Genomic DNA, 17,120 nt, shown 5'->3' with positions numbered 1-17,120 from the left:
GGTGCTTTAGAAGAGCCCACCAAGAAGTGAGGTTGCTACTGCGACCTTCCTTTCCACTAAACCAATTTTATGCTGAGCACCAAAGGGAATTCCTCTCTTCTCACTGTAAAAAATTGCCGACGATTGCGTTACCTTCTAATGCGAAATTTCAGTGCAGTTGATCAGCTGTTTCAGCTTTTTAGATAATTGAAGCAAAGAATTCCAGCAAGACATGCACATGCATTTACAATTACAGACTTCTTATATTTCACACATATTCCTTCCTCAAGAAACACCCCGCTAACAGTTCTTGATTGTCATGAAGGAAGCTTGTGCTGCACCAATGCCACGTGCCCAAAAAAGAGGTCTATGCATTTCGCGAGGTTGTCAGCCGTGGGAGGCGTGACGAGCGAGAGGAACCGGGTGTTCTCCCACATCAGTGGTAATGAATTCCTGTTGTCTTCATATCTATATTAAAGTCCCCACCCACCGTGCCACCCTGGCAGGTGGCAGTTAATGGTTGATCGCGAGAGTTCGCTCACCACTCAACGTATACAGCCCACATCTATCTCTCTCGCTCATCATCCCACGTACGGTCTTTGTCAAAAGTAACCGGGCTGCACGTTTGTTTCTTCTTAGTCGTATATTAAAGGTATTATGCCAGCCCACACGCTCTAAACCTCTGTATCGTTAGAATAACCCCTGTTCTCACCATCAAATAACTTTTTGATCTTTGAGTTGTTGCTTTGTTGTTGCGACTGAGAGAAGGATGAAAAGGAAAGTGCACGGGCCTGCCTACTGGCTCGAGCAGAGCCACCACCGCTGCCACGTGCAGATAGAGGAGAGTTAAAAGATCGAAGGAAAAAGAAAAACAAGCTTTGAGGGCCCTGTTATACGAATGAGAAGCAAACCATGCACTCCGGTTACTTTTGACAAAGATTGTACCTACCAACGCGATTCAGGCGTCGACTGACTCAGGGAGCCAGTCATGCGCACTTCCTTTCCTTAAATTGTTCGGAGTGTAGAAGGTTCGCGACGCCAACGCCAATGAACATAATTAACGCCGACGGCCTATGGTTTCAGCGCGGCGTTTCTGGCACAACATTATCAATGCCAAAGCATGCACCGCACATCTCTCACGACCGCCACGTAGCTTAAAGCACGAATGAGGTGTCCACTGTTCCAAGACGGCAGTTATGCGTCTTCCCTCTGGTTCAGGCGTCCACCGAGATGGTTGAGTGAGATAGTGCGCATTTCCTTTCCTCAAAAGCCAATTTCCTAATTTTGCCCTCTTCTTTCCAAGCTCCCGCTCCATTGGTTTCGTAGCTTAAAGCGCGGCTAACGTGTCCACTGCTGGTTGGAACGTATAACGGCGACGGCGACGCCACGAAACGCACAAACGGGCACCAAAGAAACCACGAGAAAGCTGAGAGAGAGAGAGAGACAGATAGAGAGCACGTGAGCACGACTTGTTCTGCTGACGTGGCAATCCACCCAGTTAGACGGGCCTGCGACATCAGTCCAGGAAGAGACGCCAATGTGTTCGGGTCGTGTCGCAGGTGCAGCGTCTCGGAATGCTCAAAAGGAACTGCTTGAAGACGCCGGTAAAACATGGAGGACTTTTCATAATTATGTGGACTGATATCGACCGGCAGCAGCTTTCCACGACATCTGCCTCGGCGCGGGATCTGTACGTCGTCGTGCATGGTGAGGACTACAGTGCCCTGTTAACAGCCCGAAGACAGCATGTTCCGGAACAGCGAGGGCGGGCAGGTAGATCCAAGCCTTTTTGGACGTCTCATTGGAAGTCCGCGGCCGAATAGTTTGCCCAGTAACAGGTCTTCAAACCATCATTAGATGCTGCCGCATTTTCTTGTTTTCCTTGGCGGTTAAAGCGCTCTTTGCGCAGAGCATGTAGGTGTCGTAGCGCTCGACGTGCGTCGGAGCCAGCTTACTCGACGCACCTTGTACATTCATAAGCTTCTCGTCACATATCGGGAGGGCTGCCGCTCACTGCTCGTGCAGCTTCCTGTATGCCACGCGCATCCTCATATACTACTTCTTGAGAGTTCGCGACTATCACATAGCGCATCGTCTTCCTCGCTTCGATGTGTTAATGGTGGCGCCGACTGGCGTCCTCATTACCCTGTCAACCTGAAAGCCATTGCAGCCTCGCGCGTTACCATCCGCGAATAGGCCTAGTACTGAGGACCGTTCACTCGACGAGTGTGCCTTAAAAATTATACAAAACTTCGAATTTTGACAGTGAAAGATGATTGAATGCGCTTTCGGACGCAGTGTCGGCAGGCCTTGTGGGGGCGTGAACACTCTTTGAGTGTCCCTGAACATTAACAGGCCTTTCCTTTTACACTTTTAGGAAGAAGGAATCCGCATCCATGTGAAAGAGCCAGTGGAACACCCGCAGCATGGCCGTCAGGAAACGAGCGACGGCGACGTGACTACAATTTCGAGATCTTTAAAACGCATGGCCGGCTTAGCTGGTATCGGGCTCCTAAATTCATGATCACCAAGGGAATATGAAAGCACATGAAAGAGAATATTAGGACAACAAACTATTGGTTCTCTGTTTGCTTCTAGTTTCTTGCCCAAATTTCTCTAATTCTGACCCAAAAGACGCCGGTTCGATCCCGGCCGCGGTGGTCGAATTTCGATAGATGCGAACTTCCAGAGGTCCGTGTACTGTGCAATGTCTGTGCACGTTAAAAAACCCCATGTGGAAGAAATTTGCGGAGCCTTTCACTACGGCGTCCCTCATAGCCTGAGCCACTTTTGGACGTTAAGCCCCCATTAACCCATAAGCCTCCTTTTTTTTTGCTTCATCTTGTCTACATCTTATTTTGCTCATGACCTAGGCTTTAGGAACATTCTCTACATCGCGTCAGTTTTTGGAAAAGCGGAACCTGTTCCATAGGCTGCGGCAAGTAGAAGTGTTACGAACTCTTGTGACTCCTTTCTGAGACAGCTCATACACGCAGATTTGTGCCCATAGGAAACAACTGCTTATACACATCGCCAATTTCTCTTTGTCTCGAATATTCCTGGAGCAACTTGGGCTGGTGGAAGTTTGCAACTAATTTCCACAGCCATCCGCCGCGGTGGCTCGGCTACTGAGCTGGAGTTCCCGTGTTAGAACGTGCCCGCGGCAACCGTGTTTCGATGGAGGCGAAACGAAAGGGCACCCGGGTGCTCTGCGATATAAGGTCGAAATAATTCCGGAGCCCTCCACTACAGCACCTCTTCCTCTCTTTGAGATCCCACTTTCCCCCTTACTCTAGCAGTGCGTTCGGGTGTCCAGCTTGGGCTCCACCACCCAGAGTCGTACCATGCGACTCGCCCTCAGAATTAGTAGTTTAGGTTTGGTTTATTAGGGTTTAACGTCTCAAAGCGACTTAGGCTATGAGGGACGAGGTAGTGAAGGGCTCCGGAAGTTTCGACCGCCTGAAGTTTAACGAGCACTGGCATCGTACACTACACGGCCCTCTAGAATTTCGCCTCCATCGAAATTTGGCCGCCGCGGCCGGGATCGCACCCGCTTCTTTCTGGTCAGCAGCCGAGCGCCGTAACCACCGAGCCACCGCGGCGGGTGCGGAATTAGTGGTTTTTGAGAAACATAAATGGCGCAGCCACAGAGCATCACACATCACATCACATCTCACATCACAGAGCAAGGAGATAGAGAGAAATAAACGCAGTAGTGGAGCGCTTTCGAATAATTTGGACTACCGGGGGAAACATAACGTGCCCCGACATCCCTTCTAGAACTTAAAAATAAATAAATAAAAATAAATGGCGCAGCAACTGTCTCACCTCTCAATGCAAGGAGAAAGAGAGAAATATACGAGGTAGTGGAGCGTTTACTAATAATTTGGACCACTTTGGGAAACATAACGTGCCCCGACATCACTTCCAGAACTAGCTGCATTCTATGCGAATTGAGTGAAGCCCTCTTTCAGGGTAACGTGGCATAAACGCGCCACAGAATAGGTCACCACCTTTCATGGTCTTATTAGTGTTGACAACGTTGCACATTCCGCTTTTTGAGGAAAGAAAAGGCAGATAAATCGCTCCCTGGTTCAGTGGACCCCTAAATCGCACTTTAAGGTAGGTGGCTGTGGTGTGCACCTACAAAAGAAATTGAGGGCGCTTAATCTTCGCTTTAAGCAATGGAAGGCGACAGCATGTTGCAGCGATGCCAGGGAGTCCACGGAACGGAACGCCATCGCCCTTTCGGCAGGACGTCTTGCCCGTTGGAAACACTTTTGAACACCGTTTTTTTTTTATGCGAAACATATTACTAGAGGTACACTACAGCCCTTCGCCGTGGTTACGCGCCGTGCACACCACGTGGTACAGTGACGTCACACCACGTGACATACCACGTGACACATGAGGTCACGACAGAGGAAGACGGAGGTACACTACAGCCCTTCGCCGTGGTTACGCGCCGTGCACACCACGTGGTACAGTGACGTCACGCCACGTGACATACCACGTGACACATGACGTCACGACAGAGGACGACGGAGGTACACTACAGCCCTTCGCCGTGGTTACACGCCGTACACAACAAGTGGTACAGAGACGTCACGACAGAGGAAGACGGAGGTCCACCTCGCGCCGTCGCTGTGGTTGCACGCCGTGCAGACCACGTGGTACAGTGACGTCACACCACGTGACATACCACGTGACACATGCCGTCACGACAGAGGAAGACGGGGGTCCACCTCGCGCCGTCGCTGTGGTTGCACGCCGTGCAGACCACGTGGTACAGTGACGTCACACCACGTGCCATACCACGTGACACATGCCGTCACGACAGATCGCCGTCACGCGCTGGGAGAGGGAGAACGATGCCATCGCACAGACACCGGAATGTCCTCGAACGGCATTCCCGCGCATTTCGAATGCGCGTTCACACTCGGTGTAGGTGAAACGCTCGCTCCACCGGGCAGGAGGACGCGGCTTCCGTGGCAATCCAGGCGCTCACCCAACGCACGTCTCGGGGTTAGTCGGCGTTCCGCTGTAGCCATGCCGTTGTCTTCCCCCACGACGAAGGCTTCTAGTGGCTGTATTAAAATGACCAAGTATTCAACCAAGGAAAGCCATGTATTACCAAGCCTAGCCACCAATATGCTTCGCATCTGACCAGGGTTAACCAAGTTAAGCCTCAGCCATTTTTTTAATTAGATGGCGCAGTAGTTGCCTCACATATCGGTTAGCAACGCATGAGGCTGTATGTTAAACATAAAAAAATGCCTCCGTTCACCTTCCGGCAATAATTTTCACCACCTGCGCTTCTTTACGTGCGAAGACATCTATCCAGACACGCATGCATTTTGCATTTCTTCTTCATTCAGCCGGGGCGAGGAGTTTAACCAGTGTCGCAACCATTGGACTAACGCTGCGGATGCATACGTCGGCCGATGAAGAGAGAATGAAAAAATTCTATGCGCAAAATGAAATTGTTAGAAGAGTTGGAGGGGTCGCCAGGATCTACGGCGTCTTGCGACCTTGCGCAAACCACACTTCCTGTGTGAAAGTGGCTGCAACGGGCTGTTTATTGTAAGAATATTCTTGTATAATATAGCATCAATGCTATGAACCCTGGCGTCATAAAGGGTATCTGCAATGTTAAAAGGACAAAGGAATGAAACAAAGCAAAAAAATTCGAAGATGCTTAAGCTTCGCGTTTAGGAATGGAACGCGACAGCTTCTTGCAGCGAGTCCACGGGAGTCCACGGGAAGCCATCGCGCGTCCAGCGCGACGCCTTGCCCGTTGCAAACAGCTTTGAACGCAGCCCATTTTTGAGAGGAAACGGCTCAGTAAATTGCCTCACATCTCGGCGGATACCCGAACCCCGCCGTCAGGAAAGGCAGCTAGGTGGGAGTGAAAGAAGAGAGAGAGAAAAAAAAAAAGAGATGCTGTGTCTCGGTGCCGTAATGGACGACGCGAAAACGATTTGAGGAAAGGAAGTTGCAGTAACTGTATCGCCCATCTCGGTGGACACCCGCAGCCCCGATTACAGGTTTCCAGTTAGAATTCCTCCCGTAAGCTCTCTAACTAAACAAACAAGTTCATGCTGCTCGAAACGCTGAATGGTATTAAACCATCTGGAACATTCAGCGGCAAACGGTTGGCATGATACTTTTCTTCCTCCGCGATGCCAGCAACTACAACTATGACGCCGGCGGCTTTTCGAACGAACGCTAGTGCGAAAACGACTATGTGAGGGATACTGAAAAGAGAGCCATAGAACTACAGAAACTTGAAGATGCACACCGCGAACGCTGTAGCCGCATTTCCGTACCGACGAAAGCCTCCATGACAAAAGTTTTGTATACGACAGGACATCCTGGTAGTCAGTACACTAGAACAAACCTTCTAGATTAATCGAAGCTATGACCCGAAATACTTTTATGTATTAATGCTGCTGAGACTTTTCGCTCACAGCCAACGCCGTAGACGACGACGACACCGGTTTTCTGCGACACGACACGGGGCCGTTAACGCTGTCATGTTAAAATACGACCCCTAGGTCCATTGCCTTGAAGCGTCCACTGAGCGCGCGTCCCCAAGTTAGTATTTGTTCAAGAAAGAAGAAAACGCCGTTTCCATCTCATTTCGGTTATTTTCATAGAAATCCAACACTTAGGACGCAAACGCTTACCTCTGCTTTGACACTTCAGTGCAGAACCGTAAGCATTCGGAACGCAGGGTTAGTAAAATTAGTTTTGGCTGATGCCAGCACTGATGCAGTTTTCAGTGCATTTCATCCCAGAGCACGCTATTATTAAATACGGGCAAGGTGTTGCAAACTATGCCTCACTTGGCACAGACCGAAGCGGACATGTGCAAGACTCCGCCACGGTGGCTCAGTGATTACGGCACTCTACTGCTCAGCCGGTGCTCCCGGGTTCGAACCCGTCCACGCGGCCGCGTTTCGATGGAGGCGAAACGCGAAAAGGTACCCGTGGCATGCGATGCCAGGGCACGTTTCAGAGCCCTCCGCTATATGGCAGCTCTTTCTTTAGAATTTCGCCTCCACCGAAATTCTAATTTTCTATAGGCGGACAAGTGGAATGTACTGGGTCTGCCCTTTCCCGACTGCTCAAGGCTCTTCGTCTAGCGCGATTTGAGTGCATCATTTAAGTCTTAACCTACCCAGAATAAACTGCTCTGACACAGTTATTTTCGCTTGAATGCTGCAGCGAACACCTGAGCTTAGCTAGATGAAGGACTCCTCTATCCTTCACCGTCATGTTTGTTGCGGACTAAGTGACCTTCACGTCAGAACAAAATTTCCTAGTTCGTTTAAACCAAAACGAATGTGATAACCATCCAATTGCTCTAAACTACGTGCCGCAACCTCGCCGTTGTTCGTGGCATTCGTTGGAGACCAACACGGACTTGGTTCCCGTCTTTCTTTAGCGTTACGCTCCCCATGCTGGAGGGAAAAAACTTTCGCCGTATTTTCTAACCAGCTTCCCAATTTCCGGCGCTTCCGCAGGTGCGGCTAAAGGACGCAGTTTCTTCGTTGTCACGGAAACAACTGACGACAGCACCTGACGAGGATCGAGAGTCAAGCTCGCAGGTAAATACCTTAGTCTTTCTTGGTGACCACAAAAGTATTGTGTACTGCATGGTTTACGTGGTTAAGAAGGTGTTCGTTGTCTGCGTAAGGTGGATGAAAATGCTAATGGTCAGTGGTTAGGGCGCTCGGCAACTCAGCCGGACTACCCGGGTTCGAACCCGACCGCGCCGGCTCCGTTTCGATTGAGCGCGAAACGGAAAAGGCGCCCGTGTGCTGTGCGATGTAGGTGCATGCTGCAGATCCCCAGATTGTTCAAATTGTTCCGCAGACCTCCACTACAGCACCTCTTTCTCTGTTTCTTATTTCACTTTCTCCTTTGTCCCTTCCGTTATGGCGCGGTTCGGGTATTCACCGGAATATAGACAGTTACTACGTCATTTCCTTTCCTACAAACTAATTTTCATTTTTTTTTCACCCGGGGAAATTACGCCCTGAACCTATTGCACCTAACAGAATGCATCGAAACTCATTACTACCGGTCACCGCATGCATTAGCGTCAAAGAAAGCACAAAAACTGCATCTCGAGAAGCGTAACAAAAAATAACTGCTGGTGAGCACCTGTACCAAGCGCTGTTCAGACTTAAGACCAATTTGCGCCATCAAATTTTGAGTAACTGCTGAAGTATTCAGTCTCGTTCTGCAAAGATTTTTATTTCGTGTTTCATTAGTCAGTTCGCATTTCATTTCATGTCTAGAGGAATTTAATATTTTCTTGTTATTCTATTTCCAAGGGGGCGCACATCCGATGCAATCATGGCAGAAAGTGTCTCTGAAGCCTCTCAGTATCCTCCTAGAACGAATGAAACTTCTTTCACGGTCTTACAATGCGCGTGCGAAACATTTTTGAGACTGACATTTAAAATGTAAATGTTTAAAAAAAACTGGTATTGGACGACAGCAAATTGCGCAATAACTCTCTCACATCGTGTGGATAACCGAACCACGCCGTAAGAGAAGGAAAGAAGGTGGAAGTGAGAGAAGAAAGAGACAGACTTGGGGTGGGGGAGGGCTCGGGAATAATTTCGACCACCTGGAGATCTTTAGCGTGCACTGACCTCAGAGGGCACTCGGGCGCCTTTTGCGGTTCGCCTCGATCGAAACGCGGCTTCGGCGGACGTTATTAATTTTAAGGCAAACAAGAGAAACAAAAGCAGGGGGTGTGTTCAGTATAGGCTTAATTAATGGCTGTTCCGATTACCCACGAATTTCCCCCATCTTCGACTCGTAAACCGGAGCGCAGCCCGCGGTAAACCACAGTAAAGCAAAGTCCAAGAGGGGTAGCGCTTCAGCAGTACAGGTGTATGCACCACAGATCCAATCGTATGAAGAAGAGCATGTTAAGAAGGGCTTTAATGACACGTGCTCCTTATATATCCGGTAAATGAGTTCCCCACATTGGCCGCTCAAAGAAGTTCTTTATTAACGTGTTTTCTAATTCATATATGCTTGCTGAATGCGACATGTATCAGGCCGTAGTCTTCAAAGGCTTCGATTAAACTGCTTGAAACCTCACAAGATGTGGGGCGGTGGGACGGAAGGTATTCCTCGCAGTAACTACCCCAGCGGTAAGACCGAAGCAACTAAATGCGCAGCGTGAAACTTCCATCTGAAGAGGTTGCCTCGAATACCCGGATTTTCACGGCGAGAGCCGTTTGCGCAGTCCACCCTGTGCCGCTATTCAGCGCAACCGAACGATGCAGCCAGCGGCACACTCGAGGTTATAGCTCATCCTTAGTAGGCTTGAACTATATCAGCAAAAGAAGATGGAAGAGATAAGACAAGATTGGAGTGGACAATAAAGCACCGCCTTAAGTGTAAGATTATTATCATCATCATCAGCCTGACTATACCCACTGCAAGGCAAAGGCCTCTCCCATGTCTGTCCAATTAACCCTGTCCTTTGCCAGTTGCGGCCACGGTATCCCCGCACACTTCTTAATCTCATCCGCCCACCGAACTTTCTGCCGTCCCTACTACGTTTGCCTCCTCTTGTAATCCACTCCGTTACCCTTAAAGACGTGTGCTTATCTTGCCTTCGCATTACATGCCCTCCCCAAGGCCATTTGTTCCTCTAGATTTCAACTAGGCTGTCATTAACCCGAGTTTGTTCTCTCACCCACTGCGCCCTCTTCCGATCTCTTAACGTTACAGCTATCATTTTCCTTTCCATAGCTCGCTGCGTTGTCTTTAACTTAAGCTGAACCCTCTTTGTTCCTGCCATACGCGCTCCACCCCATTCGTATTCTTCTAGTTATTTCCCTCTCATGATCCGGATCTGCGGTCACTACCTGCCCTAAGTAGACATACTCTCTTACTACTTCCAGCACCTCGCTAACTGCGAACTGCAGTTCCCCTGCTAAGTTGTTGAACATTACTTTGGTTTTCTGCATGTTAAATTTTAGCCCCATCATTCTGCTATGCCTGTCTAACTCATTGACCATGCTTTGCAGTTCTTGTCCTGAGTGGCTTACCAACGCAATGTCATCAGCGAATCGCAAATTACTAAGGTATTCTCCATTAACTCTTATCTCTAACATTTCCCATTTCAGGTTTGGTTTGGTTTAGTGGTTTAACTTCGCGAAGCAACTCGGGCTATGAGGGACGACGTAGTGATGGGCTCCGGAAATCTCGACCACTGACATCGCACAGCACACGGGCCTCTATAATTTCACCTTCATCGAAATTCAGCCGCCGCGGCCTGTATCGAACCCGCCCCACTTCAGGCCCCGGAATACCTCCTTTAAGCAGGCGGTGAATAGCATTGGCGAGATCGTGTCTCCCTACCTGACACTTTTCCGAACTGGAATTTTATTGCTGAGTTTATAGAGAACTATAATAGCTGTACAATCGTTAAAGATATCTTGCAATATAAGACAAATGCGAAAAGACAAGTGGGTTAGTTCGCATGTACGCAGAAGGTCATTCTCTGCATTGCATTCATATATCACTGGGAGTCCTCATACCCCTCTGGCGCAGTGGAGGAGCGGCTATGCGATGCGCCACTGCCCTGAGATGGAAGGTGCTACCATCTGTGGGGCCTTGTGCGGGCCAGGTGGCTGTTCCCGAGCGACCAATCGTTAACTTCCACCTGCCTGTTCAATAGGTGACTGCGCAATGGCTCCCATCGGAAAGCGAATAATCTGAGAAGCATTGATAAGGAAGGAAGCAATTCTTATATTTAAAGCACACTCTTGACTGGGTCGTGATGGGCCGCGCCTTTTGAAGCTTCGCATAATCATGCAGGTGTCAGCATCACGCAGTGGAGCTGTTCCCGCGGTCGATGGCCATTGGTTCGTGTGTCATACCTGCATCGCGTAAAAGCAGACTTTCCAGCGTCGGCGAGTCCTGTAGCATCTGTCGCACTACTGTGACCCGGTGAGTTCCTTCCGACGTCCAGCTCTTTCGTTGTTCCGATGCAACACATGTCGCATTGTTGATTTGTTTAGCTTGAGTGTCGCGATTGACTGTAATTTTGTGTGGGGATCTGAAGCTAAAGCGTTTTTGCGTGCACTGTATTTGCGTGCACTGTCTGTCCGCTTTGTTGTCTATTTGAGCTCTCGAAGACGCATATCACGGAGCGAGTGGGCGAGAGGCAAAGCGAACGCATTTTTGGTGCTGTTGCATTGAAGAACAGGTTCGCGTGTAGCAATGAGTTTTTTTCGCCTCTTAAGTTAGGAGAACGAAGCACGAGCCTAAGCGTAATTTGTGCGAGCTTTTTGGATACACATCCTTGCTTGATGGAAGCCTTCCAGTGGTTGAGTACAAGATTATTTGAGACTAGAATTGCGGCATCAGCTAATAAGCAGCGGGTGGTATCTAAATGTTATAATAGTGGCTTAAATGAACGCCGGGCTCCATTGATTTTGCCTGTCCTTTACATTACTCAGTTATAGACGCGCGCGCCAGAGCTCGCGTTTGCCATTTAAGACTCTAGAAGCAATTATGAATGTTTATGGACAAACAAAGCACAAAAACTGCTAGACTGTGAGCCTAGGAAAAATTCCATGTCCTCTTGTGCATTGCAGGGAGCCTTAAAACGCGCTAGACATCGCTGCTCTTATCTTGGCGGGCGCTGCGGAAATGTGGGCAGGTTGGCATGAACTGAACTGCACAGCAAATTGTAAAAAGCTGAGATGGTAAAAGCGGCCCCAGAATCACAGCGTCTTAATGTAACCTGGAGCCACTGATCTGGAATAAAACACAATGCACGCCAGAAAATCTCAATGGACAATATGCGTTCGGCCTCGGAAAGCCCTCTGTACCACATCGGTGGAATTTGCGCCGAAGCGCACCTCCCGCAAAACTAGTCCCTGGTCGCATCATGTCGCCCCCCACAGATAATGAACTTTTTTTGCTGGTTTCTTTTTATCTTTTCTATGAAACTGAGAGTTGTAGTATTTATGCCTCACTCCTTTGCATCTGTTTTTTTTTTTCAGAGATTCCAGGTAAAGAATTCACCTTTCTTCGATCTTGTAACCAAGTAAAGTTTCGGACACCGGCCCCTTGTTTCGGTATATTTGCTGTTTGTCAGCGCTTTCTCCTCCTGAGGGAATTTATCGTTGATGTAAGTATGCCGTATGACAACGTACGAACGCGCTTATGGCAGATCTGCTATTGAGGCCTCAGCGAGGACTCGCTCCTTCGCTCTAAGGGCCTAGCGCTAAACTACAAACTCTTGACGCGTATGATTTTGGCCTCTGAAACGACTGCCCACTTAGTTTCATAGTTTCCAGTAGTCTTCACCCTTCATTACCATGGGCTGCCTTCACCAGATATGAACTGTTAACACCAAATTCAGTTCTCAATGAGCTCTGAAACTTCCTTGAACGTCCTTTGGGTGTTTAGGACGTCGATGGGACGTCGAAGAGAATACCAGTGTTCATTGTGTTGTCCATTGTGCCAATGTAAACTCGGTTTTCTTTCCTGCAGATGGACCAGCCACTGAGCAGCCCATGACAGCTGCCGCACTCGGCGCGTTCCAGGTCGTCTGGTACGTGCCTGGGACTTAGATATACAAAGTCTTTAGTTTAGTGTTTTTCTTTCTGGAAATCGCCAACTGTATCTCAATTACGCTTGTTCTGTTTTGTTCATTTAAACATTGTTTATTCATGAGAGTACCCTGCCGCGGTGGATCAGTGGTTACGGCGCTCAGCTGCTGACCCGAAAGATGCGGGTTCGATCCCGGCCGCGGCGGCTGAATTCAGAGAGGCCCGTGTGCTGTGCGAATTGTAGAGGCTCGTGTGCTGAGCGATCTCAGTCCACGTTAAAGAACCCCAGGTGGCGGAAATTTCCGGAGCCCTTCACTACGGCGTCCCTCATAGCCTGAGTTCCTTTGCTAAACTTATTCATGAGAGTGGTCTTCAACAACACTCGGCTCCGGCAAGGCTCAATATACGCCCGTTTTCCTGTAATAATTCCTATTTTCTCAGAAAAGCTGAGAATATAGTTTTAATTTTTTGCCCATTAATTACACAACATACGAAAATAAACTTTGAACAAGGGTGTATTTTGAAGAGAAATAAGACATTGCTTTTTATATATGGCTGTTTTTGAACGTTGGCAAGTAAAAGGGCAAGAAATTGTGAAGAAAGAGAAACAAAAATTATTGAAATCTAGGGACTTTTATAGGTATTCTTCTCTGCATACTGACTGGCAGTTAAGAACAAGTTCAACCAGTGTTTGGGAAGTCAGTATGCATTGTCCTTGAAGTATTTATGATTGAAATATTGTGGTGCTGCATGATCAAACGCGTGATGCCGTGTCGGCTCTGCGACTTTCCACGCCGCACGCACTGCTAAGTGATATCTGTACTCAGTCAATACTTAACGGAGCAGGAGCTCTAGAGAGCGCAATTTTCGCAGCCAATGACGCAATACGACTGACGGTAATGCCCGCTCAATGATCACGGTACGAGTGTAAAGCATGAACCTCCTAAAAATGGGCAATTTCCCACTGCATTTTGCTGGTGTTCTTTACTAAAGCTACCACATTGCCGCAGTCCAGAAAAGCATATCGACCAAATTGGCCCTTGGCCAATTTTACCGCGACCATTGTTCAATTTCTATATTACCGAGCAATATATGCATTGAAAACGTTTACGATCTAGAAAAATAGCCCATAACTGGAGTCGCCGAACTAAAGAGGTAATATTGATGGCGCAATATCTTCGAATGTCTTCCTCAAGGATCATTTTGTCCCAACAAAAAGTAGTGAACTCGCGTTGAGTGTCGCTGTCATATTGGCGTCGTGTGTGGCAGTTTGGAGGCGCCTCTTTAAACAAACCCACAGCGACAGCGTAATGCCCAAGGTATGCTGAATGAAGCTAAACAGCCTAACTCCTCTTTGGGTGCTCCTGCAATCTGCTGCGATCGTATTAAGCTGTAACAAAGAAAATAATTGCCGTGAAAGTAATACTGAACGTGCTGCTCCTTCATGTTCATATAAGTGCTTAAAGAGCTAGAAAAGTGTTACCCTGCGTGCACTTTGCATTCATGTCTTCAACGATGTTCGCGAGGTAGCACACAGCGCCCGCAATTAATTCTATGTGTGTAAAGTGTCGCGTGATATGACGACGGACACAACCGCGCGCAGCTGCTCTGGTTCCAAAACATTACAGTTCGCATGTGTTTATGCGCACAAGGGCCGATCGGCTGAGCAACGTACAACAGGAATTGCTGCGGCAAACTATCTCTTTGTGCAGACAGCCGGTCCAGGCTGGAATCGGCGAGAATCCACTGCGCGAGCAATTTGCCGATGGGAACAGCGTGCGATGAACAGTCGTCATCCACCAAGTCGTGGTGCGGTCGCACTGCATCACCGATGCAGCCGGTGAGGCAAGAACGCTCGCATCAGCCATTTTCATCAGGCCAGATAAATTCTGAAGGACGCAAGCGCTACAGACACACACAAAGGGCGGAACAAAGCGTTCACTCGCAACTAGACGGGTTGTTAAGACACACAAGGAGTGATACCTCAAGCAATTAGGTAGCACATTGTTGAAACTACCGCAACACAAAGGGGAAAAAGAACGCTCTCCGTTAGTTTCGAGAACAAGCGGCCTGTTGGGTCACCGAGATCGAACTACACTGGAAATAGTGGAAGCGCTTTTCATATCAAAATACAAGACTTATTTTTGTATTAGTGATCCATGTGTCTGACTTTCCGCAAGAAAGTTTTTTTAGATACGCGATTTTTATATACCAGTATCCCATTGTTTTTTACTCATCCTTGGTTTAGTTTCCAACATTACATGCATGGAGTAAGTAATTAGCACTTCACAAGCACTGACACGTATTAAAAAGAATTCGGTGACGGGAGGCTGGCATGAGCATGTCTTCTGGATAGTATTAGAACTTAAAATTTCCGAATGTACAACAGCCCCCTTGATGCGTAACTGAAACTGAACTGTGTGTTATTAGTAAATATGATCAGGGCAGAGGCAAGTGAACCGCCAGATTTATTAACCCTCAATTCCATGCACAGCAGCGAAAAAGAGTGAAACTGGTCCGCTTTGTTTTGATCAAATTCTGTGTATTCTTTGCATTCTCCTGTGCTGTTCTCCGCTAATCATATAAAATGAAATTGCTCGTAGCATTGTTTCCCTTTCCCTGCACTGTTGGCGGCCACGTGATGAAAACAGGAAACCAGTCCGCGGTGGCGGAGTGGCTATGGCACGCGGGTTCTATCGCAGCCGCGGCGGTGGAAATTTCGATGGAGACGAAATTTTAAAGGTCCGTGTGGTGTCCGATGTTGATTCACGTTAAAGAACACCAGGTGGTCGAAATATCCGGAGCCCTTCACTTCGGCGTCCCTCTAGCCTGCGTCGCTTAGGGACGTTAAACGCCCTTAAACTGAACCAAACCAACTTGGAAAAGAGGAAGGTTCCGCTGTTCGTTTTGACCTCGAATGCTTCTGATCTGATCAAACGAAATGTTTTGGCATTCGAGATAACATGCCATAAGATCAGGTCATTCTTACCGAGTTTCCACTTGTGATCCTACTTAGAACTGTCGTGTTATCAACAAACGGTAGTTGGTGCTTTCTTCGCGGTTTCTTAGAACAACATATGAATGGTCGTATTGCGGAGTTCGCAAGAAACTTTGAGCATTTTGCATTTGGAATATGCTTCTGAACTTGGAGACTCCGTCCGTGTTCTTCTCTCTTGTCTAACCTCTACTTTGCCTTTGCACCGCTCTGTGTGCAACGCGGTCTGCTGTGCGGGGCTTCATTCACAAGCGTGTATAGTTTCCTGGGAAAGAGGTGGTCATGCTGCATATCGATATGATTTCGTCATTCCAAGAATCTGTCATAGCGGTCCCATCGTTCGCTTCCCTGATCGTTGAGCAAATGTGCATTGAACATTATGTCGCAGCATTTCTGTTGGGATTCTTATGGAGTTGAGCTTTAACGTACATTACACTCACCACTGCGTTTTAGAGAAGCTAGTCCGTTGTAAAGAGGTATGCTGACCGCTCACATGAATCTGGTGTGGGGTATCCCCAGCCGGTAGGTTGGGTGCTATGCGCGATCTAGATCTTGTTCTGGTCGCGAAAACTCCGCACCGGAAATGTAGTTAACCTGTTTCCCGGTAGTTGGTGTCATAACTGCGGCGCAGCATGTCTGCAGACTTGGATCCAGCGACGCCGTATATCGACGCGTAAACAAGCATTGAGAGAGGTGTCCTTTCTCATTTCGAATGCGCGTGAATGCGTGCATACTTACGATTCAGTGTGATTGCAGTACTGCAGCAGAGGTGCCTGTAATGCTCAAACCCCGTCTTCTCTTCCTGCAGGCGGCATCCGTTTGGCGGATCGCGTCGTAGGCGCTGTGATGGCTTTCAGGCAAAAGGTACAGTCATGTGCCCAGACTGCGTGCCAGTTCCACAATCCAGTCAGCAGGTGAGTAGTTTTTAGTATAGCAGTGGCCCTGCTCTGGTCGCAGAGAGCATCATGAATCATATTTCTCCACTTCTGAATAAGTGGCTGGTGTAAATATTTGTGAAATATAAGGGCCCTATTCTAGCTCAGTTCTGCGACCCTCAGTTCTTCCACCTGCACTCTTCTTCTCTGTTCCCTTTGAACGAAATTTTCAGACAATTGATAGAGGGCACTGGCGTTATTTCTGCAGATTAACTCTCTTCTCTCCCCATCTCATTATTTCTGAGGTGCTAGAAGCTTACTGCGCCTAGTATAATGCACTTCAGGTTCCAGCATGATTTCGGCCTTTCGATTTGTATATTCTGGGCGTATTAAGGCGGAAGCATTTAATGCCTCATCATTGTAAGCAGGAGTTGTCGACAGAAATGTCACGCTTTTCAATTGGTCCAAATAGTCGTGACGTCAGAGAGCGCGAATTTGAAACGGGGCCAATTGTACTTTGGCTAGTAACCATTGGTTGGTTGGTAACAACTTTATTCATAGTCCTGCAGAGCTTTCGCCGACGGGGCCTTAGGTCTCCCACGTGGGGACGTCGAGGCGCTGCTTCGCCGTCGCCTCGCGGGCCTGCTGGACGGCCCAGAGTTGGTCCCC

The 17,120-nt window shown here is 48.3% G+C and overlaps 1 protein-coding gene across 7 annotated transcripts in view; it reads left to right on the top strand.

Annotated features, from left to right (window-relative positions):
- The first annotated feature begins 1,248 nt into the window (after positions 1-1,248).
- Positions 1,249-17,120, top strand: part of LOC149324554 (uncharacterized) — a 53,484-nt gene continuing 37,612 nt past the window's right edge. For 2 of the 7 annotated variants that reach the window (XM_089565343.1, XM_089565339.1), the window contains exons 1-6: positions 1,254-1,686; positions 2,357-2,434; positions 7,509-7,592; positions 10,837-12,583; positions 14,294-14,421; positions 16,385-16,490. In XM_089565343.1, the coding sequence (XP_089421469.1) occupies positions 16,423-16,490 (68 nt within the window). In that variant the 5' untranslated portion in view covers positions 1,254-1,686; positions 2,357-2,434; positions 7,509-7,592; ... (1 more) ...; positions 14,294-14,421; positions 16,385-16,422. Of the gene's footprint in view, positions 1,687-2,356; positions 2,435-7,508; positions 7,593-10,044; positions 10,101-10,836; positions 12,584-14,293; positions 14,422-16,384; positions 16,491-17,120 lie in introns of those variants that run through there. The other 5 variants (XM_089565340.1, XM_089565345.1, XM_089565344.1 and 2 more) reach the window with 5 other exon arrangements.

This window comes from Amblyomma mixtum, unplaced genomic scaffold, assembly GCF_055824585.1.
Source record: "Amblyomma mixtum isolate Tamu unplaced genomic scaffold, ASM5582458v1 scaffold_23, whole genome shotgun sequence".
NCBI lineage: Eukaryota > Metazoa > Arthropoda > Arachnida > Ixodida > Ixodidae > Amblyomma > Amblyomma mixtum.
This window is presented reverse-complemented; position numbering and strand designations above follow the sequence as displayed.